Here is a 25,158-nt window from a genome sequence, read left to right as displayed (position 1 = left end):
ACTGTGCCAATTCTGAGAGGGATGTCTTATATGTAGAAGGTACTAGGGTGCCCATGTTCTTAGGTAAAGACAGCACTACACTTTTTTTTGCATTTTGTCTTTCCCCATGGTTTTGGCATCACATGTGTATGACAGACCCTCTTGTAGGATATGGGAGTCCTTAGCAGAGTTGACGATACCTCCAAGTTTGCAATCATCTACAAATTTGTTCATCTAGACACCACATCAGAGAAGCATCTACCAAACAGGAGCGGCCCCACAACAGAGCCTTCTTTGACCCCAACTGTAACAAGCATTTTAGTGAAGAGAGTGCCCCACTCCTGATTTGATAGATTGTGCCTGTTAGGAAGTTTGACACTCAAAGGGTTACATACAGATTTACATTAAGTTTAATTAGTTTGTCTATTATGCCTGAATGTTGAAAGGTGTAAATAGCCTTGGCCGGATTAAGATATGCTGTGTGTACCATTTTGTTCATCCACATCTTTAAAGACTTTTTCGAAGACTAGTATGTTAAGCAGGCAGGATCTACCCTTCTCAAACCCCAACTGTTCTGGGGCAAAGAACTACAAGCTGCCAATATCTCTGTTTATAAGGTCTATAATGATGCAGTCGCATTGTCTTGCAGCCATGAATGGTAAGGCTTATTGGTTTATGGTTGCCAGGATCAGTGGCAGGGTCACTCTTATTGGTACAACCACAGCTGTTCTGCATGCTTCTGGCATGAAGCTATTTTAGACGTTTCAGAGGTTGAGCAGACTCAAAAGTGGGTCACTCAAGACAGTGTTTCATACTGGCAGTGACAGATCCTGGCACATTATCAGTACGCAGCTAGTGCTTTTTTCCCCACTTCTAATAGAGATTTTATAACTTGCTCGGAGGTAGCCTCCTGGAGGGTACAACTAATATATCACTACATGGGGATAGGGGGATGATGGTGAGGGGCAAGTCAGAACTAAATTTATATGCTAGCATGTTTGCTATGTCATCAAGACTGAAGTGGGTGACATTGCTAAGTGTCAACTTGGTGCAATGCTGGGCACTGTTCCTAATGCTTCCAAGGTGGATCCAAACTCTCAGATCACACATCAGGGAAAGGGCATATTCCCAACCCCAGTAATGTAGTGATCTTGCATACCTTATCAACCACCTGCTTTGTTGACCACATACATAGTGTGCATCAACTGTACAGATGTCGACTTCAACAACATTCAACTAAATTGCTGGCTCCTATATATATATATGTATACATATACATACAGACTGTTCAATCCAGAAATACACTTCTGTGAGGAAACAAGAGCAGCGATATACATAGAGGACATCCATGCAAACTTCATATTGACCATAACCACAGACAAACCTGAACCCTAGACCTTTAGCTGGTGGCAGAAATCTTAGTCTCTAAGCCACTTTACTGGCTCGAAAACTTCATTTTAAGTCTCTGTGCTTTTCAGGTAATACAGGTTTGAAACACAAAAAGTCAATAAATACAGCAAATGATAATTAATTTATGAAAAGTGTGTCTTCATTAATACATTTCCATTATCAGTTGTGTCAGGAGGAAATCAGAGAATGGTACAACATTAGTGTTACTCAGAGATCAAGATCACCATGTCTGAGGCCAGTATTATAATTCTTTGTTTTTACTGACCAGGTTAGTACCAGCAGGCATTATCCTATTTTCAAGGGAGACCCAGGGTAGTATTTATATAAATAAGGGACATTTTGCCAAGATACCAAGGAAATTCTCCTACTTTTTATGATAACTGTCATGTGATCTGTATCTACCTGAGCTACCATTTGCTCAGGCAGACAAGATCCCAGTTTACCATCTCATCCAAAGAATAGGAGAGTTAGGAGTACAGGGCCCCAGTGAAACTGTGTCAGCACTGGGATATGAATCCAAACACCTGGTCTGGGAATAGAACCTGCAGCCTTCTAACATTATCAACATTAACAGTGAGTGTGACACCTGAAAAGTATACACAATAAATGGTAAGTTGTGGACATACAGTCAGATGACTCAGTAGCAGAGAATTAATGGTGTCTTAAGGCTGACCAACTGTTTGTCTCCCTTTCCATCTTCCACCATGACCACCACCACATACATGGCTTCCATCCTTCTTAGATCTCCTTAAATCTGTCAGTTGACCTTGACTCCAACAATTTCTATAGCATGTTATTTTCACAGCCTCACCACTCTCTCAGTACAAACGTACTTAGTTTTTAGCTATCCACCTTCCAGCTGTCAGCTCCATCCTCTTCCTCTCCTTCTATTCTTTCTAAAGGCCTTCCCCCACTTTTCCTCTAACAGTGTGAGCCTTTAGTATGCCCTACACTCCATTCTCTCCTGTAAAGTGTAGTAGATGCACACTATCTGAATCCCTCTACCTTCACCCATCTCTATCTATTCACCCCTTGTCCTCTGTTAACAGCCGACCAACACACAATCTCCACCAGCTTTGCTGCCTTTAACTGTGAAAGGCCTCCAGAACTTTATTACACCACATGTACCATTAACAGTGCCCTATAGACTAGAAATGACACTTGTTTCCCTTGAGTTCATCTTTCTTACCACACAAATCAACATCCTGCTGGCCTTTACCTCAGCCTACCTACATGAGTACTTATTGATGAAGTCCACATAAGACAATCAAGACTAGGACATTTTCATTTTTAGTTTTCTCTGACCTTATTATTTTATTTTATTTATTTATTTTATTTTACAATTGTTAACCGGGGAAGTCCGACTGGACACAGTTCCATTTTCAGAAGAGGCCCGGGGAGAAAAGCTCCACATGACAATAAGAAAACATATCGAGTATACAAGTATACATACAAACATATGTAACCAAGAATAACAATTTCTAGGTCATCTCTATAGTAAATGAAATATATTTGAACAAAAAGGAGTCACATTTTTTCAATTTTTTTTTTTGCGCTAGAAGACAGTATTAATTCAGTTCAGTTCATTTCAAAACATAACATTGGTTGAACAGGTCGATCAGTACAGTAAAGGACTTATTACTGGATAAACAAGTAAACAATGTGAAACAGGGATCACACAGTTGGACCTTAGCAGAATCCTAGCACAGTGCAGTGGTGTGGTATCTATTCATGCCAGATTTTTACTTCTTTATTTAGTATGTTAGCAAGTGAACTGACCCAAGCAAACTTCTGCAAGCCACAAACTGGGATAACGTAACAAACAAGAGCTATAACTTCTGAGCAGGTATAGGCATCAAAACAGACAGCGCTAATCAACTAGTCATTTACTCTTTACCAAAACCTATGACATTAAGGGTTCATAATGATTCAAAAGTCCTCATTTTATCAAGATCCCATGAATAGTAAACAACCCATCAACTACTCATTAAGTCATTCACCTGGACAACATAGCATCAAAAAAAAAAAAAACCTAAAAGAAAATGTTCTATATGAAGACTGTGTCCCTAGCCCCATCTAGTGTGTGTTGGGGAGGGGGAATTTGCCACCACACCAATGATCTCCTACCAACCTCAAAGTAAACAGAAAAGGTTAATCAAGTAATCATTTACTTTTTCCTTTACTCTGAAATGTCTGACCTTTCCACAAAAGCTAGCTAACTTTTGACAAATCAGAATCCAAAACAAAATGTTTCAGACAGTCCCCACTTTATCATTTAAAAGTTTAGAGTGGTAATGAATGTCTTTCGGCTTTTTCCCGGTTAGGGGTCGCCACAGCAGAACTCCGGTCCACTAATGATTGGCAGAAGATTTTTACATACCGAGTTGCCAGCTTTGACGCACAACCTTCAACGAAGGAATGCCCATTCACGCATGTCTCCACACAAAAGACGCTCTAGCTGAGAATCGAACCAAACAGCGTCTTACTGTGAGGCAACAACGTTACCGCAGCACCACCACTGCAAATCATTATTAGTTCATCTTGATTAAGACGTCAATTAATGATCAAGAGGATGTTGAACCTTCCTTATGATTTTAGTTTAAAGTACCCTTTCATGGCAGAAAAAAAGATGGATACATTGCTTACAGTGTGAATGAAGTTCTGAATTCTGTTCCTCTGTACATAATGTGAAATGGCAAAGGATTTGTTGATGATTATTAACCTATGTTAGGATACAGACAGAGCAAAAGATAATGTGGTGATGAATTGGAACAATACTATTAGGAAAAAGGATTCACTACTTCCTACAAAATACATAACCCAGCTGATTTTTATGTAAAAATGTAGCTGCCATCTACTCCCCCCATCAGTGCCAGGTGTCACTGAAGAGCCCCCACTCCTAACCACTATGCCAGTTTTGGTGATTTGCAAAGTAACCCTGTTCTCCAGTATTCTATATTCACACATTACAGTCTTGGTATGCAAAATATCCCTAATATCAGGATATGCGGTACCCATTTGTTACGAGCTTTACCAAATACCTCTCGTTCTTTTTGGTTCTTAGCTGTCAACTTGTTTCTCATCTGCCTTACCAACCTGATTACCACTGAAATGTTCCTCACTTTCAAATCCCTCGCATCCAGTGTGTTCCCACTGCCAGTTGTAATATAGCTGCAGAACTGTGTGAAAATGAATTAAGACAACCATGTTTCTGTACAGTCTCACTGTCCTTCAATGGCCAGGTCACTAGGATCGCAAGGTGTAGTTAGGCTTTCATTTTTTCCATTACTTTTCCAGGTCAGGAAGGGACCCTAACAGGCCTATGAGCACCCTAAATCTGATGACACTCACTGGTACACATACATTGTTTCCAGGGGCCCCCAAACATTAATGGTGATCACTCTGCACTCACAGTTACAACTCACCCTGACACTCATTCTTCCTCAGCACCGACTTCAGGTTTGCCACCTGCCCATTACAGACTCTTAGCAATCCCACCATGTTGGAATCCAGTATTCATATTCTGTTGTGAAATCAGAGGTGCAAAACGGGTTCACTGTCTTCACCTCTGCCCCACCTCTACCCTCACCTCTGCCCCTTCCCTTGCCTCTACCCCTGCCTCTGCCCCTGCCTCGCCTCTGCCCCACCTCTGTCTACTCTAAGAAGATAGTCCTTCCCATCCGCTTTTAATAATAATGATTCTGGTGAAGTCATATTCTACTCTTCAATATATTTAAAGTAACATTTCCATTTCCCACTTCACAACAATTAATTCTCAAAATATGCATGTGCTCTTTACTAGCCCTACCTTCCTGTTTCAGTCTTCTCTCTGGCCATTCTCGCCATATGGTAACCACTCCTATAAGCTATCCTCTTTGTATGAACTGCCCTTTTAAATACTTCTGTTAAACCAACTGACACTCCCTAGCACGTTCCTTCTTCATCCGTTTGATACATTTTAAATCATTTTCTCTCACATCCTTCTGCACTACCACCTTAATACATCTCCATATTTCTGTAAACATTGACATCCATTCTTGCCTCTACACGTGCTTGCTTTCCTAACTAACATACCAACATCTACTTGTGTTTCTCTTATCCATCCGACTTGAAGGATAACAAACCACACATTCATATGATCACCATGACCCACTCCTTTTTCAGTGGTGGGCACTAAGTCCATCTCACTTACCCTCTACCCCCCCCCCCCCACGTTAGAGCCTCACCATCTGCTGAAGATACGCCTCTCTCTACCTACACTTCTTTCAAACTTATTTTCTGTGACATTGAAATCAGTACTTCCTAGTTTAGTCCTGGAAGTTCAAAAACACTGATTACTACTCTCTATTTTTTTTCTGCCCATTTCTTGATTCTAGTTTTACATCCTTTATCTTCTTTTTTTTAATCACACCAGGTGGGTGGCTTGTCTTATTCCCCACACTGTCAGCACTGCATAATATGTCAGATACTCCACCCCCCCCCCCCACTGATGACCCTTCACTGTCATCTTATTTCCTCTCTGACGTCTCTTGCACAGGTTTATCAAAAAATTGCATTTGGAAAACTTCTGCTAATACTTCATATCAGGGACATCATTTGTTTCCCCACTAGCCACTACTGTGATGAGCTGTGTTAAAACGAGACCTGTTAAAACGTTTCTGAAGATGTACTCTACTTCTGCAACATTCTTCTTAGCCAATATCATAATGCAGGGCTTTGACGTCACGTCACAACAACCATAGACTCAACAGAAAAATAATTATTTGGAAAGGATACTTTAATGAGAACTTTACTCGGAAAAGAGGTTTTGTATTTGTACAACTTCAAACAGTGACATGTTACGAGCAAACAGCATACAGAACATATATTAAGTGTATGTGTGTGTGTGTCTGCACACAAACTGAACAGAGAAGTCCAGCTTACAATTAGATGTTTCTGAGCTTTCTTTCAAACTTCATCTCTTTACAAAACACAGGACATTGGTATGGCAGCACAAATGATTACAGCAAAGAACTGTTAAAAGCTTCTCCTTATAGACCATGGTTTGACTCCCTCAGCCTTCATTTGAAAACTGTGTGACTCTGACCAGCTCATTTAATCTGGAAGTGCTCCCTGGTTACCCCAAAAAGGGGCACCTGTATGCAGTTGGCTTGTGCAATAAAGTATTCAGGAAAAAGGCTTCTGCCTGGACTGCCTTACTAAGAGCTTTTACTACCTTGTCAGCTGAGTGAAGAATATGACTCGGATTACTCCTTCACAATGAAACACAATGAATTACTTACAACAAATAAACTACTTAATAGGGTCCACATGACATCGTCGAACTGCCATATCACTGACACTCAAAATAACGAACTCATGTAATCATAGAAGGTTACTAGGCTAATGGCCCTGGGGCCCTTAAAAGCCTAGCCAAGAGTTTATCCCCAAAAAGAAACCTCAGTCAACACCTGTCACCCCTGTCAATGAGGGACACAGGTGGAACTCCTGGGACAAATTTGTGGTTTCCCATCCACTCATCAAGGCTGCGCTTGAAGAGGGTCAGCGAGGTGCTCTGTTTGATGTGTATGGGAAGTCTATTCCAGAGACAGGGCAGCCTCTGGGAGACAAACCTGTCTCTCCAGCAGGTTTTCTTGATGTTGAATATTAGATTCAGGCCTTTTGAGTGGGTAGTGCATGAGGAGTTAGACTTATGGATATGGAGCATCTCTAGCAGGCGAGGCACATATCACCCCTGAGCAAGCTGTATGACACCAGGTAGAGTGACAGTGATAGTGTCTGCAGAGGTCAGGTGTTGGAGGCCATGGATTCTCTTTGTGAGGTATTTCAGTGGCCTTTCCAGTTGATGCAGATGTTTGGAGAGGTAAATCCCAAACAGGGCGTTATACTCATAGGTTCATAGGTGTGTACTAGGCTAATGGCCCTGAAGCCTTTACAAGCCTAGCCCTTAGGATTACCCTGGCATTGTGTCACCCGACCTTAGTTCCCAGTGCCTCTCACGGGTAGAGCCACTGGAGTTATCCCTGGGGTGAATTTTCTATTTCCCATCCACTCATCAAGATTTCTTTTGAAGAGGGCCAGTGAGGGGCTCTGCTTGACATGTGTGGGAAGTTTATTCCATAGCAAGAGCAGTCTCTGGGTTATGAACCTGTCCCTCCAGCTTGTTCTGTTGATTGTGGTAATGAGGTTGAGGTCTGTGGAACATGTGGTGCGGAGGGATTGGGATTTCTTTAGATATAGCATTTCTAACAGAGCTGGGTCAGACATGGCTTTTTAAGTCAAGCGGAGATCACCTCTAAGTAAGTGATATGAGACAGAGAATAGTTGGATGATTTTTGAGTCTGTCCATATAGGACAAATGTTTAAGGCCTAGAATCTTCTTTGGGAGGTACTTTTGCGGCCTCTCCAGTTGTTGCAGGTGTTTAGTGAGGTACATGCCAAATGGGGCAATGTACTCGATGATTGGCCTAATGAGGGAAGAGTAGAGGGAGACAATGACCTCTTTCTTCCTGGATGCAAAACCCTTAGTAATGAGATGTGCTAGTGCTACATAGAAGGACTTTCTGACCACAGTGGCAATGTGGTGGTCAAAAGAGAGGTTGTTGTCAACTTGTGTTCTCAGATCTCTTATAACACCTTCTGTATTCAGTGGACTATCATTGATGTGGTAATTCATGGGAACCGGGGTTTTCCCAAAGGGAATGACACAACATTTTTTGGCATTGAGCATAAGGCCATGGTTCTGACACCAGTCATTGGTCTCAGTGAGGCCTTTCTGTAGGATGTCAACATAATTTGGGGAGTTAGTAATAGCTCCCAACTTGCAATTGTCTGCGAACTTTGTCAGCCAGAGTCCCCTCATGTTGGCCTGGACTTCAGAGAAGTAGATACCAAACAGGAGAGGTCCCAGGATCATACCCTGTGGGACTACATTCCTGACTGGTCAGCAGTCTGAATTGGAGTCAGCTGCTTTCACACTGTGGGTTCTACCTGTGACCCAGTTTGCAACCCACCTAGTGATACTGGGATTGATGCCTAGCTTAGTGAGTTTTTTATGATTCCTGAGTGGGGAATGGTATCAAAGGCCTTAGCCAGATCAAGGTAGGCTGTATGAACCACCTTGTCTTTATTCACAGCTCTGGTGACTGACTCAAAGATGCTGACAAAGCTGAGCAGGTATGATCTACCCTTCACAAAACCAAACTGTGTGGGATGCAGAGTTTGGAGATTCCCTATATCCTTGTTTATTAGGTCCATGATGATGCGTTCCATAGCTTTGCATATCAGACGCATCAGGCTAACGGGGTGATAGTTCCCAGGGTCTGTAGACACTCCTCCTTTGTGGAAAGGGATGACTGTAGCAGTGCGCCATTTGGTAGGGACAAAGCCTGAGGTGAGGCTTTGATTGAACATCTATCAGCCAGTATACTGGCAATATCTGTTGACTCGGTATAGGAGGTACCATTGTGCAGTAGCTCATTGCAAATCTGGGCGTTGCCGTGGAGATTCTTTACATAACTATTGAAGGCCTTGTGGTTGTCTTTTCTATCTGCTGCAATTCTGTTTTCATAGCTAGATTTAGAGGATTTGATGAGGGATCTCAACTTTTTATTGAGGCTGATAAGGGAGTTTTTCCAGTCTTGGGACTTCACCTTATTCCACATCAGTTTCCTCCTTCTGTTGTAGGGTTTGTTTATGGCAGGGGACCACTAGATTGGCTTGCTTTTTTTGGAGGAGAGCATCTTTGTTCTATTGGGTATGGCAAGATCCATGCATTTGTGTACGTGTTCGTAAAGTGCATTGGTGTATGATTAGGCGGTCATGCAGCTACTCTCCATTTGCATGGGTGCCATGAAATTAGCCACCTCTGTTTTTAGGAGGGCAAAGTTAGCTTTGGAGAAGTTTTTCATGGTGGTTACCTTTGCGTGGGGGGTGGGGACGTGGATTTCCAAGGTGATTAGTTTGTGGTCGGATCTAACCAGGGAGGAGTTGACTATTGGTGTAAAGCAATGGTCATCCATGTTAGTAATGACCAGGTCAAGGATGTTGCTACCTCTAGTGGGGGTACGAACGAGCTGGTCCAGGGCATTGAAATTAATGAATTCCAGGAAACATTGGGCAAGTGTATTGGTACATGATTAGTTTTCCCAGTTAATGGAGGGGTAGTTGAAGTCACCCAGTATGAAAGTGTTAGTTTGGACCCTAATATTCTCCAGGGTGCTTAGGAACATGGAGTGTGAGCCTTGGGACATGGCCGGGGACCTATAGCAGGCTACAACCTGAATCGCTGTCTTACACAGTATTAGCTGCACCTGAAGTATCTCAAATGCGTTATGATGGGCAATCAGTCTAGAAGTGTGCGCATCCTTTAATATGGAAACACCACCACCTTTGGAGCTTTGGTCCAAGTTCTGGGGCCGAAACGTGTGGAATGAGTTATAGCCTGGTAGTGCAGGGGTGCTTTCTGCTGCCTTGAACCAGGTCTCTGTTACGGCACAAACGTAGATGTTCTCCATTTTAAGGAGTGCTTCAAGCGAGTGTATTTTGAGATTTAGACTTCTAGCATTGAGCAGCATGACCCTCAGATTGCATTTGCTTGTAGCTGTTACTGTGGTAATTTGGTCATTGGAACACTGCCTAAAAAAGGTACTATAGGGTTGGCAAGAGCCTTGGCCAGTATCCAGAAGCCCAGGGGGTGATAGATGCAAGTCATCTCTGGCAAAGCATCGAGGTCTGTCAATCATGTCATCCCAGGCAGACAGACACTGGATACCCTTAAAATGGCACCAGAAACTTAGCCAATTGTTGAAATCGATCATTTTCTGCTTGTACTGTGGTATCATTCTGTATGATGGTAGGATGCTGCTCAGAGCTAGGGTTATACCCGCCTGGGCTACGTAATCCGAGAGCTCCTTCATGTCTCTTTTCATGTAGTCCAGGGAGGTATGTCTCAGGTCATTCACACCCACATGTACAATGACAACGTCATATTTGTATCTGCTGTTGAGGGACCTGAGTGCGTGCATTATGTGTCAGATCCTGGCACCTGACAGGCAGCTGACTGTTACTTTCTCCTTATTCAACCTAGTGAGTGGGACATCAGTGTGCCTCACTATCGAGTCACCTATGACTAGTGTGTTGGGCATGCTCTTTTGCCTTAGGGGCTTTGGTTGAGTGGCACACTGTTTAGGAGAGTTATATGTCTCGTGACTCAGTTATGGGTCTAATGAGGGAGGATTACAGAGAGGTAATAACCTCCTTTTTTCTGGAAGCAATTCCTTTACTTATGAGCTGAACCAAGTAAAAGGCTTTTCTGATCACTGCCGCTACACGATGGTCAAATGTGAGGCTGTTATCAACATAAGTGCCCAGGTCTCTCACCACAGGTTGTGTGCTTAGGGGGTTGTCATTGATGTGGTAATTGGTAGGGGTCGTGTTTTTGCCGAATATTATGATGATACATTTTTTTTGCATTAAGCTTGAGGTCATGACTTTGGCACCAGTCATTATGCAGCACACAAAACATCAAACTACTGAAAAAAACATGAAAAACATTTTTGCATTGAAGCAAACCCCCTGTGCCTCCCCATACCTCCAGCTAAAAATATATACCAACTGCAAGATCGCACTACAGCTGGGAAAAGGCAAAAGCCAACTCTCTGAAGTACCATGATCTCATACCAACAATGATCAACAATATCATACTGATGATACTGTGCTGCATATACCTCCCTGTATAAAAAATACTCCTATACAACCCATGCAAATGTTATTTTTAATCAGAACTATTTGTAAATGATGTGACAAATGTCAAAGATGTCTGAATAATGGAACTGTTGCTCATGAATGAAAATGAACCATAAATGATGAAACAATATAAATGATGTCTGTATAATGGAGATTGGGAGGGTGGCCTAAAGGTTAAGGTGTTTGCCTTACAAAGTACATGGTTTGAGTCTCACAAGGGATAATTAGCTAGGCTTAAAAAGGCTCACAAGAGCAGTTAGCTTAGTACTAATCTATGAACTTATGAGATTTTCTCCCAGGGCCTCTGCTAAAAAATTACACCATTCAGTTGGACTTTCCCAGTAAACAAAAAAAAGTTGATGTTTTGTGCATTACAGTGGACTGCAAAGCTAAAGACCTGAGCTTCAATTTCACCAACTCCTACTTTCACATCATGTTAAGAGTTACTAACAAGCCATTTTGCCCACTGAAAGCACTCTAATGGGCCCAGCTGATACCAACTTAAGAAAAAAAGTTAATTTACTCATCTGTACAATTTGAAACATGAACAGTTCTAAGAGTTATCTAGGAATAAAGAAGCCACAGAGTTACAGGCCTTGCTTAGCTGGATAACAATGCTAATATATATACTACGACACTGATGTTTTTTCCCCCTAGGCTTCAAGTTACAGTTAACAGGAGAGACTGTGGAGTGACAAATCCATGAGACAGAACGATACGCACAGGCTCATAATTACAGGATAGGACTACAGCCCACTGAGTGTAACACAAAATTCCAGTGCAAATGTCCAAAGGACAATGATTATCCCAGATGGTGTTGATATGCAGCCAGATTTCAAAAAGATAACAATGAATATGTCACAAAAAAAATGGAACAAGAAAAACAAATCAACTCCACATGAATTTACATATGTATCCCATGACACACTGCACTCTGAGTATATAACAAAGCACAACACTACACACACATTAAAGTGGCAGCTTGCATTAGACAGTGGTGAATGTGTATTGATCCAAACTGCATTTGAAGAGGACCAGGAAAGGGGTCTGCTTAATATGAATAGGAAGCCTGTTGCAAAGAAGGGGCAATCTCTGAGACATATCTGTCTCTCCAGCATGTTTTGTTTGACACATTGACTAAGTTTAGATCCCTAGGTGGGGTGACCCTAGTGCTGTTTGACTTGCAGATATGTAGCAGCTCCATCAGGGCTGGATTTGTGAGTGCTTTTTAGGTCAGGCGTAGGCCACCCCAATGAGCATCCCATGCTTGTCTCTTTACCGCACCATCGAGACAATTGTCTAAATGTACAGATTTCTTGCACTGGCCAGGAATTGAACTCAGATCAACTGCTTGGAAGGCAGTAATGCTCACCACTTTACTACAATGTCAGGGAACATGAAGCAGAGTTATATTCCAATTTAAACCCCACTGGCAGTCTGATGAGAGAACACAAAAGGCAAACAAATGGGGATTCTCGAAGAGGAAGACCCAGTTTTAAGTAAAAAAAAAAAATACTAACCATATTCCAAAGAGAAAGAAAAAGAAATCAAATGACAAGCTTTTGAACAAGAAGAAAGACACTTTTGGGTCATTTGTATACAGTGAAGTGAGGAAGTATTACAAAATAAAAAAATAAGTAACTGGGAACGGGCAATACATTAAGCTGGAAGGTAGAAAATAGAGACAACAGAAAAAAAAGCAGTGAACATTTATCAAAGGAGCATCACTGCACAGTTTTCAGGGCTGATGAAACTTTGTAATAATGAAGGAATCTGCTAGGATGGAATAACAGCACAAAGAATTCTGGGAGGGGGTATGCGAAACAGGCCTTTACCTTGCATACTCTCTTGAGTGTCAGTAAGTAGGACATTAAGTGTGAATATATTGCGTACCTGCATGTCTTTAAATACACTGGCATGATACCATACTGCTGAAATCTGCAGGAGAGTTTGTATTGCTGTCTGCCCAATGCATAACTGTAATTAACTAACTTGCTGTGTGGCAGTTACTGCATAATCTTGCCAGCCTGGAATTAACTACAAACAAAAAAAGCTTGGCATGTACAGATTTTTGCATTTAACAGCATATTTATTTATTTTATTTAACATTTGTTGACTGGGAAAGTCTGACTAGGTTCAGCAGATCCTGTTTTCAGCAGAGGCCTGGGGAGAAATGCTCCAGAAGCATGTCTTTAGAATGTGGGGGGAAACCAGAGTACCCGGAGGAAACCCACGCAAGCGCAGGGAGAACATGCAAACTCCACACAGAAGGCACCCCAACCGAGAATTGAACTGGAGAACCTCTTGCTGTGAGGTGACAGCATTAACCACTGCGCCGCCATATATGATGCTTTCAGAAGATGACTGTATGACCTCACAATGTGGTCTGTAAGTAGTGAAAGTGAAATCATTATCATGAATATTATGATGTAGGTTTGCCACCTTTTCAAATGCCCATAGTGGGACTTTTGTTGAAATGTGAGATTTTGCAGGACAAAACATACCCACTGGCCAGTGCAAATGTCAGAACTTCACTTTTTTTATTCTTATAACATTTAACTTGCTTATACTATTTCATATAACATTTAAATGTGTTTATTTATTTATTTATTTTTTTACACAATAACTGTTTTATACAACTATTAAAGAAAACTTGAGAATATTTTTTGTCCTAAAGTCTCAAGACTTTTGCTACGTTTTAGTTTTTTTTTTTTTTTGCAGGGCATAACTGCCCAAAGAGTGACTGTCCTTTGCAAAAAGGGGCTGGTTGTAACCCTAATTATGATGCTGTATATACAACACTGCCTTTCAGTGCATCTGCCACACAGTGTGATGACATCAGTACTTTATTGATCGAGACATCTAATCGATATCAGTTTAAATCATATTAACAAAAAGTATTTACTCGTGTGCAGGCTCACTGAACTATACGTGATACTAACATTTAACGGAGCAATACTGAATAATGTTAACAAACTTTAAAATGTACTCAGTTTCTCCTCTGCAGAAACGCACTAAACACGCTAGGACTAATAAATATGTGGGTGTAATGAATTGCGCAGCTTCCCCCTTCGCAAGTTGTAAAATTATAAAGTAATTTATTGGGTTGTATAAACGCGCAAGCTTGCAACACGACAGGACAGGCAGAAGTCAGCTGCACACAAGCGCTTGACTTACTTTTACAAGATTGTCAGTAAGCATCATTAAGGAGGAGGATCGTAAAATCCAAGTTAACAAGGAGCGGAAAATACACCATAGAACACTGTAAAAAAGAATCTTTCAGTTTAACATGCTTTTAAACTTTACAAACGTACCCATCCTCTTCTAAACAAGTACCAAAAAACACGTGGGCGGCACTAGAGGGTCACAACAATTTGCGCATCCCTGCTCCCATATGTGTGTTGTGTTAGATTGTGTTCACAAATCACCGGGTTGCTACACAACGCAGCAATCACAACAGAAGGCAACCAACAATTTCTTTCATTGCCTAGAGACCCCTTTGCCTGCAAGCAAGGCGTGCAAAAAGGCAAACACACTGCTCTCGTTTTAAGGAACTGCTAACTCGTGCTGCTCGCCCCCCAGCAGGAGCTGGATTAGCAAAACTTTTTTAATTCATCTTTTGTGTATTCCTCTAACTGTCCTGAAATGCGTATCTAATTGGCTTTTAACTCACATCAAATGGATCATGTTTACTGTATCAGTCAAACACTCACCTTGGTGGACATGTGTGTGTGTGTGTGTGTGTGTGTGTGCGTGTGTGTGTGTGTGTGTGTGAGTGAGAGAGAGAGATCATACAGTTTGATATAGCATTGGGTTGTGATTTTTTTCTTATAAATTAACATACTATGGACAGCCAACACGTTTTACTTCACTCTTGGGAAGAAGAATGGTTCGGGTCCCCCATAATTCAATTTGGGGGATCACAAAGCTTATAACTCTCAAGCAATCAGTAACAAATTTCAACAGAATCAGGGACAAATCCAGAGAAAATCAGAGACAGTCAGGAACACTTTTGAAATATTAGCACTGTTAACTTCAGACATTGACAGAATTTCTCAGAATAACAGAACGCAAATTAATATACATTTTCCGAACTAAAAGAAGTTTATAACTCTTAATTATTGTCATTATTTTTAAGTGTAATTCACCACCGTTCCTCCAAAAGTCATCAGTTTTAGAAGGGATTAGAGAGGGACAGAGCTACAATTTGAGTAAAAATCAGGGACGTCCCTGAAAATCAGTGACAGTTGAGAGATAGTTCTGCAGATATAATGAAATAATTGTTTTTGGATATTTGAGGAATAGTGGCGTGTAAGAATTAAATTATCTTGAATCCCAAAACATCTGTGTCTCTAACTAATTTACCCTTATTCCTCTTATCTATTCATTTATTTTTACAGCTTATTTTATGAACTAAGCATGCATGTCCTTTTTTATTAAATCTGTTAAGATACTTCTTTTAGCTACCCGCCTGCATCCATCCAACAGAACTTAAGCATTTACAAGAAAAGCAGACAACTATATTTAAATATTCAAGTTTCAAACTCTGGGAATTAATTGCATCCTAGAGTAAAACACAACGGTATATTTTCTATGGTAGTTTAACTTCTACAACAAAGGCAACAACATCACCATTTATGTACGGAAACATAAAAACATTAAAGTGCATCCATCAATGAGCTAAAACCATCATGAAACGGGAGCAGAATACTCAGGAAGACAAACAGTGATTAGTTGCAATGCACACTTTACTCCGGTACCAACAAATGTTTTGCATTTCATTAGGATGGGTGAAATAACAGGAGCTCCAGCTGTGTAGAATAAGTATAGCTGCTGATCTAACCCTAATGCTTCACTATAAATAAATGCACGTGTTTTAAAGTTCTGCTTGTGCTGCCGGTAGTTCGGAACCATCTCGGGACAAGCTCGTGGCGACCCAGCACAAGGCGCAAAGCTACCCGCTCCAGCAGCCGGACAATCAAAAGAAATAGTGGACAGCGCGGCCATTAGCTAACTGCCAAAGGGAGTGTGGCCTCTTATGACCAGTCAATGCACTAAATACCGGAGTCTAACCTTTACAAGGAATACCAGGTATAATAAGATAACCCTGTCCCACAGTCAAGCAAATCACACATATCTGTATTTCTAAGTACCTAACAATCTCGAAACTTAATTCTGCAAAACAGGACATGCAAGGGGCCCCTGAAGGGGCAAAGGACCGACACGAATGGTCAGTTCTAGTCGACAGTCCTGGGATGGACATCGTTTAACAAAAACTGCTCTAAATAATGCATAGTAATACGACCGCACTCACCTGAAACAGGGAAAAACATTGCAGCCAGCAGCATTTTGCTGCAAAAATTTCGATTTTTAATTGCCATTTACTCCGATTTGTCTCGCATGCTACACCTACGAACTTCTACCTCACCCTTTCCTTGCCTTAACTCAGCGGCACTAAGCTCCCATCAGGAACTTTTTTCCGAGAATCAGATGTGTGCGCAATGACACATCTCCCGCCCCTAGCGAGCCAACAAGAGAATGGTTAAGAAGAATCCATCCGCGGCTCCACTAACTGCTGGATTTGTTTGCGTTGCGTGTGTAAACTAGATATGTGTAGGTATGTGTAGCAGCACTTTTTGGCAGTGGGCACTTAATCTGTCAAAGAAGTGTTTTTTTTTTTCCTTTGGTAACTACAGCATGGAAAGATGCATCACATTTTTAGTGTTATTGTATGTACTTAAAGGGACTGAGTGAGAAATATAACGAGGCACACTGAGGGAATAATTAATTGATCAAGAAACAGAGGCAATATTTTTCTTCAGGTTCTTGGAGATGTAGTAAAAGCTGATGGGATGCGTATGTTTAGGGATTGTGAAAAAATAAATGTATATAGAGAAGAGATAACTATGTTTTTAAGTAAGGGGTTATTGTCTGATAATTGTTCTTTAACTAAATCAACAGTACTAATGAACGTTCCACTTCCTTTATCTGTAAAAGCCAAACAGCAAACAATTTTCTGGAGTCTACTGGCAGTAGTTAAAAAAGTTATTAAAGTTCCTGCATTGAAAGAATTTTTAAATTTAACATCAATACTATGTAAAACTGAAAAGAAGGGATCAGAATGTTGTTGTGTCTTTCGGCGTTTTCCCAGTTAGGGGTTGCCGGAACTCCGGTCCGCTAATGATTGGCAGTAGATTTTTTTACGTGCTGAGTTGCCAGCCCTGACGCACAACCTTCAACGAAGGTACGCCCATTCACGCATGTCTCCAGAAGATGCTCTAGCTGAGAATCAAATAGGACAACATCTTACTGTGAGACGACAACGCTACCGCAGCACCACCACCGCAGTCCAAAAGAAGGGATCAGAATAAAATCTATAAATCATACTAAGACTTTTAGTGGTTAGGATAGCCTCACCCCAACCCCTTGTGCAAAATGGGGAAAAGGGATTAAGGTTGGATGGATGGATAGCCTTGAAATGTCTATTGAAGTACTCAGACTATTAATGTGTTAATTATATAAGACTTCCTTGATAATTCAATGTATTCATAACATTGAATAACAGTATGTGATGTTGAATTTCTTCTTTTCTGTGTATATGTTGTAAATATATTAAATTAATAAACATTTTCTTAAAAAAGATATAAGCAATATATACATTATTAAACAGCAGCTTAGCAGGAAGAGTTTGCTACAACAGGTACTGTTAGGATTACTGGTCATAGTAACCTCGCCAATAACTGTTACTGGTGATACTGTACTGACTTAAGCTTTTTTCTTAGGATTAAAAATTCCAACAATAGTGTTCAAAATTGCACTTTTATGGAAGTAACAAAAAAGTTCATATATGACAGTTTGTGCTTTAATGCCTTTTGGTTTGCTTCACCCATCCCAAAACTTGTAAAGAGTTTAACAGTCACTGTTTCCAGCAAAGATAAAATTGTTTTTGCAACAAAGTTATGAAGCTGGGAGCACCCAGCTGTAGGTTTTTATGTCATACAGTAAGAACAAAAACCAGAGGAACAGTAACCAAAGAAGAAATTAGTCCACGACCATAGAAAAAGGAGCCAGTTCTCGATTATAAACTGAAATAGTTTTAATGACAAAAGTTCTCTGGTTAAAAGTAACACAAATCACAAAGTTAGAAATCACACAAGCGCTTTCGCTCAGGCAGTCCTGAGCTTTATCAAGTGTTACAAACATTCCACGTTACAGTGCTCAATATATATCCTGGTGATTATGGTCTTAATTAGAAAAACCTGTTGTTAAAGTGCTTCAGTGGATTAAAGGTATAAACTGAAAATTATTTTCATTGAACATCAACTAAAAATAAAACATGCATAAATATATGTACATGAATCAAATTTAAAACACAAAACTTCACTAATAAGAATTTAAAAAGGAGAAGTTAAAAGTTCAACTTGAACTATAAAATTCAATGACACTTATATTAAGTGTGTTAGGTAACTAAACAGATACTTGTGTATTATTAAAGGGAACTATGATATTAAGTTGAATTAATTAATAGTAGACATTGATCTGTAATATTAATATTACAGAGACAGGGTTTTGATGTAGTCCATATAGGACATGCTATTTCTACCCTGTCTTCCTTTAGTGATGAACTTGTGTGGCCAACCTAGCTGTTGGCAAATGTCTGGTTAGTAGTAGAGATGGTGTGGAATTGAAAGTTTCAAAACAATAATGTGTGATTTCTAACTTTGTGATTTGTGCTACTTTTAACCAAAGAACTTTTGTCATTAAAACTATTTCAGTTTATAATCGAGAACTGGCTCCTTTTTCTATGGTCGTGGACTAATTTCTTCTTTTATGTCATACAGCTAAATGTAAGTGGGAAAACTTGAGAGTACTGGTTTACAGTATAGAAACTAAATGGTTTTGTTTATACATTGTATTACACTTAGTAATGTTTTGCAGGAAATACATGTTCTTTCTTAAATAAAATGAATGATTCTAAATAGTTTTAAGGCAATAAATTAGACATGCAACAGTTAACAAGATTATGAGACTATTAAGAGTACATATATAGAGGCATTAACTGCATGACTAAGAAAAGTTATTAAAGTTCCTGCATTGAAAGAATTTTTAAATTTAACATCAATACTATGTAAAACTGAAAAGAAGGGATCAGAATGTTGTTGTGTCTTTCGGCTTTTTCCCAGTTAGGGGTTGCCGGAACTCCGGTCCGCTAATGATTGGCAGTAGATTTTTTTACGTGCTGAGTTGCCAGCCCTGACGCACAACCTTCAACGAAGGTACGCCCATTCACGCATGTCTCCAGAAGATGCTCTAGCTGAGAATCAAATAGGACAACATCTTACTGTGAGACGACAATGCTACCACAGCACCACCACCACAGTCCAAAAGAAGGGATCAGAATAAAATCTATAAATCATACTAAGACTTTTAGTGGTTAGGATAGCCTCACCCCAACCCCTTGTGCAAAATGGGGAAAAGGGATTAAGGTTGGATGGATGGATAGCCTTGAAATGTCTATTGAAGTACTCAGACTCTTAATGTGTTAATTATATAAGACTTCCTTGATAATTCAATGTATTCATAACATTGAATAACAGTATGTGATGTTGAATTTCTTCTTTTCTGTGTATATGTTGTAAATATATTAAATTAATAAACATTTTCTTAAAAAAGATATAAGCAATATATACATTATTAAACAGCAGCTTAGCAGGAAGAGTTTGCTACAACAGGTACTGTTAGGATTACTGGTCATAGTAACCTCGCCAATAACTGTTACTGGTGATACTGTACTGACTTAAGCTTTTTTCTTAGGATTAAAAATTCCAACAATAGTGTTCAAAATTGCACTTTTATGGAAGTAACAAAAAAGTTCATATATGACAGTTTGTGCTTTAATGCCTTTTGGTTTGCTTCACCCCATCCCAAAACTTGTAAAGAGTTTAACAGTCACTGTTTCCAGCAAAGATAAAATTGTTTTTGCAACAAAGTTATGAAGCTGGGAGCACCCAGCTGTAGGTTTTTATGTCATACAGTAAGAACAAAAACCAGAGGAACAGTAACCAAAGAAGAAATTAGTCCACGACCATAGAAAAAGGAGCCAGTTCTCGATTATAAACTGAAATAGTTTTAATGACAAAAGTTCTCTGGTTAAAAGTAGCACAAATCACAAAGTTAGAAATCACACAAGCGCTTTCGCTCAGGCAGTCCTGAGCTTTATCAAGTGTTACAAACATTCCACGTTACAGTGCTCAATATATATCCTGGTGATTATGGTCTTAATTAGAAAAACCTGTTGTTAAAGTGCTTCAGTGGATTAAAGGTATAAACTGAAAATTATTTTCATTGAACATCAACTAAAAATAAAACATGCATAAATATATGTACATGAATCAAATTTAAAACACAAAACTTCACTAATAAGAATTTAAAAAGGAGAAGTTAAAAGTTCAACTTGAACTATAAAATTCAATGACACTTATATTAAGTGTGTTAGGTAACTAAACAGATACTTGTGTATTATTAAAGGGAACTATGATATTAAGTTGAATTAATTAATAGTAGACATTGATCGGTAATATTAATATTACAGAGACAGGGTTTTGATGTAGTCCATATAGGACATGCTATTTCTACCCTGTCTTCCTTTAGTGATGAACTTGTGTGGCCAACCTAGCTGTTGGCAAATGTCTGGTTAGTAGTAGAGATGGTGTGGAATTGAAAGTTTCAAAACAATAATGTGTGATTTCTAACTTTGTGATTTGTGCTACTTTTAACCAAAGAACTTTTGTCATTAAAACTATTTCAGTTTATAATCGAGAACTGGCTCCTTTTTCTATGGTCGTGGACTAATTTCTTCTTTTATGTCATACAGCTAAATGTAAGTGGGAAAACCTGAGAGTACTGGTTTACAGTATAGAAACTAAATGGTTTTGTTTATACATTGTATTACACTTAGTAATGTTTTGCAGGAAATACATGTTCTTTCTTAAATGAAATGAATGATTCTAAATAGTTTTAAGGCAATAAATTAGACATGCAACAGTTAACAAGATTATGAGACTATTAAGAGTACATATATAGAGGCATTAACTGCATGACTAAGACAATGTATACATCGTACCCCTCTACCTCTAAGAACAAGAGATTTGGGCAAAGCCAAATATAATGGGGGGACAAAGGTCCAAAAAAACACACACACATACACACCCACACACATATATACATATTCAATATATATACATATATATATATATATATATATATATATATATATATATATTGAATATGTATGTGTGTATGTGTGTGTATGTATATATATATATATATATATATATATATATATATATATATAAAACATTTGCATAGAGATAATGTAGTTTTTCTTTTAATATTCAGAAGATCCATCCTCATCAACTGCTAAAAACAGCCAGATTAAACCATCTATTAAACGAAAGATAAAATATTTTGCAATCTAGTTATAAGTGACATAACACTAAAAAAAATGGTATTATAATTAACAAACACGTGGGCAATACTAGGCAAGTGATCATAAGGAGCATAAGAGGCCTAACTAAATACCCCTTAAAGTAGACATAAATGTTTGTGGCACCCTTTAGCAGTACTTATCACTGCCCACCTCCAAAATCAAGCAGGGCTGTACAAGGTAATCATAATTTTCCATACTGAAAACCACATTTTGTTAATTGCATTTACGTTATTGTTGCATTATTCTTTGTCTGATATCTGCATACCTCCCAGTCACCACCAGTGTACCACAATGCTCTTTCCTTGGTCCCCTCTTCTTTCACATTCCCATCAACACTCTCCTCACATCCACAAAACAGGCCTCCCTAATACAGTAAGCAGATGACTCCACACTCATTTGTACCTCTGACAACATGGCACACCTCCAAAAAAATACTCAGGAGGCTTTAACAGCCACTGAAACATGGTTTTGTAACTTACAACTCATGCTCAAAAAAAAAAAAAAAAAAACTTCTTTTTCACTAAATCCCTCTCTCATGAAAAAAAAGCAAAATTTTAAATCCTCCCTCTTGATAATACAATCATTGAAGTCAATTCCCATACCACATTAGTTGGGATAATAGTATATGATAATCTTAAATTTGACCTGCATGTACGAAATTTCATAAGAAAAACTCATCAAAAAACAATGTTGCTTTATAGAGCCAAAACTTTCTCACCAATGCTACTAAAATTACACTTTCCACTACTTATCTCCTCCCCACACTTCTTTATAGTGCTGGCATCCTTACTAACCTTCAGGCATCTCAAAAATCAAAACTTGAACAATGCTATTACAAAACTGCAAAATTTGCAGCAAATACGCCTTTCAGAACCCACCACTGTATAGCACTAACAAGCTTAAATTGGTTAGAACTACCCCATCAGCTAACATATACACAGCTTCTAACCACCTATAAAATTAGTCATAATCCATCTGCTTAACCAGCACTAAATAACATTCTATACAGCTATGTTCCCAGTGGTCATTATGATCCAGTGACCAAAGATTGTTATCTGTCTGCAGACCTATAAAATCTTCTGGTCATTGTCTTTACTCATACCATGTTGTTAAGGCCTGGAACTCCTTACCTGTATCCATCAAGTCAGTACCCTCTTTCCCATCCTTCAAAACCATTCAGAAGGACTTTCTAGCCAAAAGCTGGATCTCTTCTTTCTCAACACCAGGACAAACTATATCCCCAAATGTGAACAAATACATATTTATACCCTACACCTCCTCAATCTCCCTTCCTCACTCCCTTACTTCTATTGATTTCTCTACCATTGCTTTCTGTGCTAATATACCAAAAGACTGCTTTTCTTTCACTTCATATTGCAATTTTTGATTGTATTATACTAACTTACCTCATATTTCCTCTATAAACTGGCTAAAATTGTACAATTATTGCTCTTAAAATGTTTTGTAATACTTTAAAGCTTTTCACAGTGGGCCTCCGCTGAAAATGGCTTCTACTCAGTTGGACTTTCCTAGTAATCAAGTGTAAATAAATGTTAATAAATAAATTTATACTGGCAAATTATCATTACTGATAAACAATTATTCCAGTGTTTTTCCTCATTTGTATTGTAAATCTAAATGTCACTTGTATGTATATATTTTTGTGGAGCTTTTCTCCAGGCCCTCAAACTATCCCTGTCAAACAAAATAAATTATCCCTTAGGATAGACGGTAATCATTTTGATTTCTTCTGTATGATTTCAAACGCTATTAGTGTGATAGATATAGTTACTGATAAAGATTATACTTAAAGGCTCCCTATTGCGCTGCTGCAGACTCAGGTTGTCAAATGCATCTTTGTCGAATTGAAAAGCATGAAAAGACAAAATAGCGAAGCGGCTTTTCAGCAAATTCTTTCCCTGGGAAAGAATTTGTTTGGCCACTTTTGCTACTTTGCCTTTTCAGCACTGTAGTGTCATCTTGGAGTTGGTATATTTAAGTAGGGGGTGTGGGGGCACAGACCCCCACGTCAGGGGGGGTGGCAAAGCCCCCCACATTATGTAATATTTTATAGTTGTTTTTTTTCCCCAGAACAGTGATTTTTTCCAAGGGAAAAAAAATCGCTGTTCTGAGGTTTCGACGTTGTAAGCTTTCACCTACATTGGGTTGATTATGTGTCGTTCGCTCTTCTGAGCATGCAATATCATAATATAGACCCTACTTAAATGTACTTCAAATATGCAAATAAGAACTATGATTTATCATGAAATGTGATTAAAAAAGACTTAGGACATTGTGCCAATTTAAAAGAACATTTCCAGATGTCCTTAAATTCAGTCTCTCCCTCCCTCTAATTGTTTGCCTCAGAGGTTACGGTAGGATATACTACATTGAAAATCTAGCAATAAATATTTATAATAAATTTTAGATATTAGATGCTGTTCAAAGCTGATGTGAAACTTTTTTTAATGCTAAGAATTTTCTTCTAATAAGGAAAGCTTTGACAAATGAAGTTTCTAACTAGTTAATTAGCAAGGTTAAATCCATCTACAATTGATTTGTTTTAGCCTAGTTTGCCATCAAATGTTAAACAAGAAATAGATACATTTTATATTTAATGGAAGTAAGGTAGTTATGATTATCTCTACCTTAGGGTAAAAGTGAGGCTATCAATAATAAGGTGAAGGAGGGCTAATTCCTTGAATGGTTTTAGATGTCTGATAGAATAATGCATTTTTTGTACTGCTGATCAATATTTTTGACAAGTTTCATGAGAATTGGAGTATGTAATAATCCTTTGGTAAAAGTGTGCCTAACCACACACACAAGGCATTTAAGGATAATAATAATGCCCAAACTGACTAAGAAGACCTACTTGAATTAGTTATATTAAATGCTTAGTAAAGACACAAAATAATGCATTCTGGAATTTGGAATCTTAGAATCTCCTTTGTATTTTGTCTTTCATACCTTCTCTAAGTTAAACCTTAATAACTCATACCATATATCAGATTTTTGCCACTCAGAGTGAGTGATACCCTGCTGCATCTTCTGCAAGTACAACTGCTGCAGTAGATAGAAAAAGATTTTGATCTCCTTAACAGACCAGCTTGGGACACAACAAAGTTGTGTGACATGCTGCGTGTCCCGTCCCCCGTTGTAGGGACTTTGCAGTGGAAATATGGTAAGGGCTAATGAAAGCAGCCTAATAGACTTGCAACTGACCTCAGAAAATCCTATAAATGCATGCATACATGCCATATACAGCTGTAGCCTCCAAACAGGCTTAGTGCCTCATGAATGGAGACAGGCAGGAGTCATCCTTGCCTCTCCACAAAGGTGGGCCATCTACAGACTCTGGAAACTACAGACCCATAAGTCTCACTAGTCTTATAAGTAAAACCATGGAAATAATTATCATAGAGATGATCAATAAGGATATAGTAAACCCCTGGACACTGGATCCAACCCAGTTTCGTTTCGTCAAGTGCAGATCATGCTTACTCAACCTGGTGGACTTCTTTGAGAAGGTC

The 25,158-nt window shown here is 39.1% G+C and overlaps 1 protein-coding gene across 1 annotated transcript in view; it reads right to left on the bottom strand.

Moving 5' to 3' along the window:
* Positions 1-22,801, bottom strand: part of PRTG (protogenin) — a 627,066-nt gene extending 604,265 nt beyond the window's left edge. Inside the window, exon 1 of the mRNA XM_044078520.1 lies at positions 22,756-22,801. Within this exon, the coding sequence (XP_043934455.1) occupies positions 22,756-22,801 (46 nt within the window). The remainder of the gene's footprint in view (positions 1-22,755) is intronic.
* Between the last annotated feature and the right edge of the window lie 2,357 nt (positions 22,802-25,158).

The sequence above is a fragment of the Protopterus annectens genome, chromosome 7.part1, assembly GCF_019279795.1.
Source record: "Protopterus annectens isolate FY-2018-M chromosome 7.part1, PAN1.0, whole genome shotgun sequence".
Lineage (NCBI taxonomy): Eukaryota > Metazoa > Chordata > Ceratodontiformes > Protopteridae > Protopterus > Protopterus annectens.
This window is presented reverse-complemented; position numbering and strand designations above follow the sequence as displayed.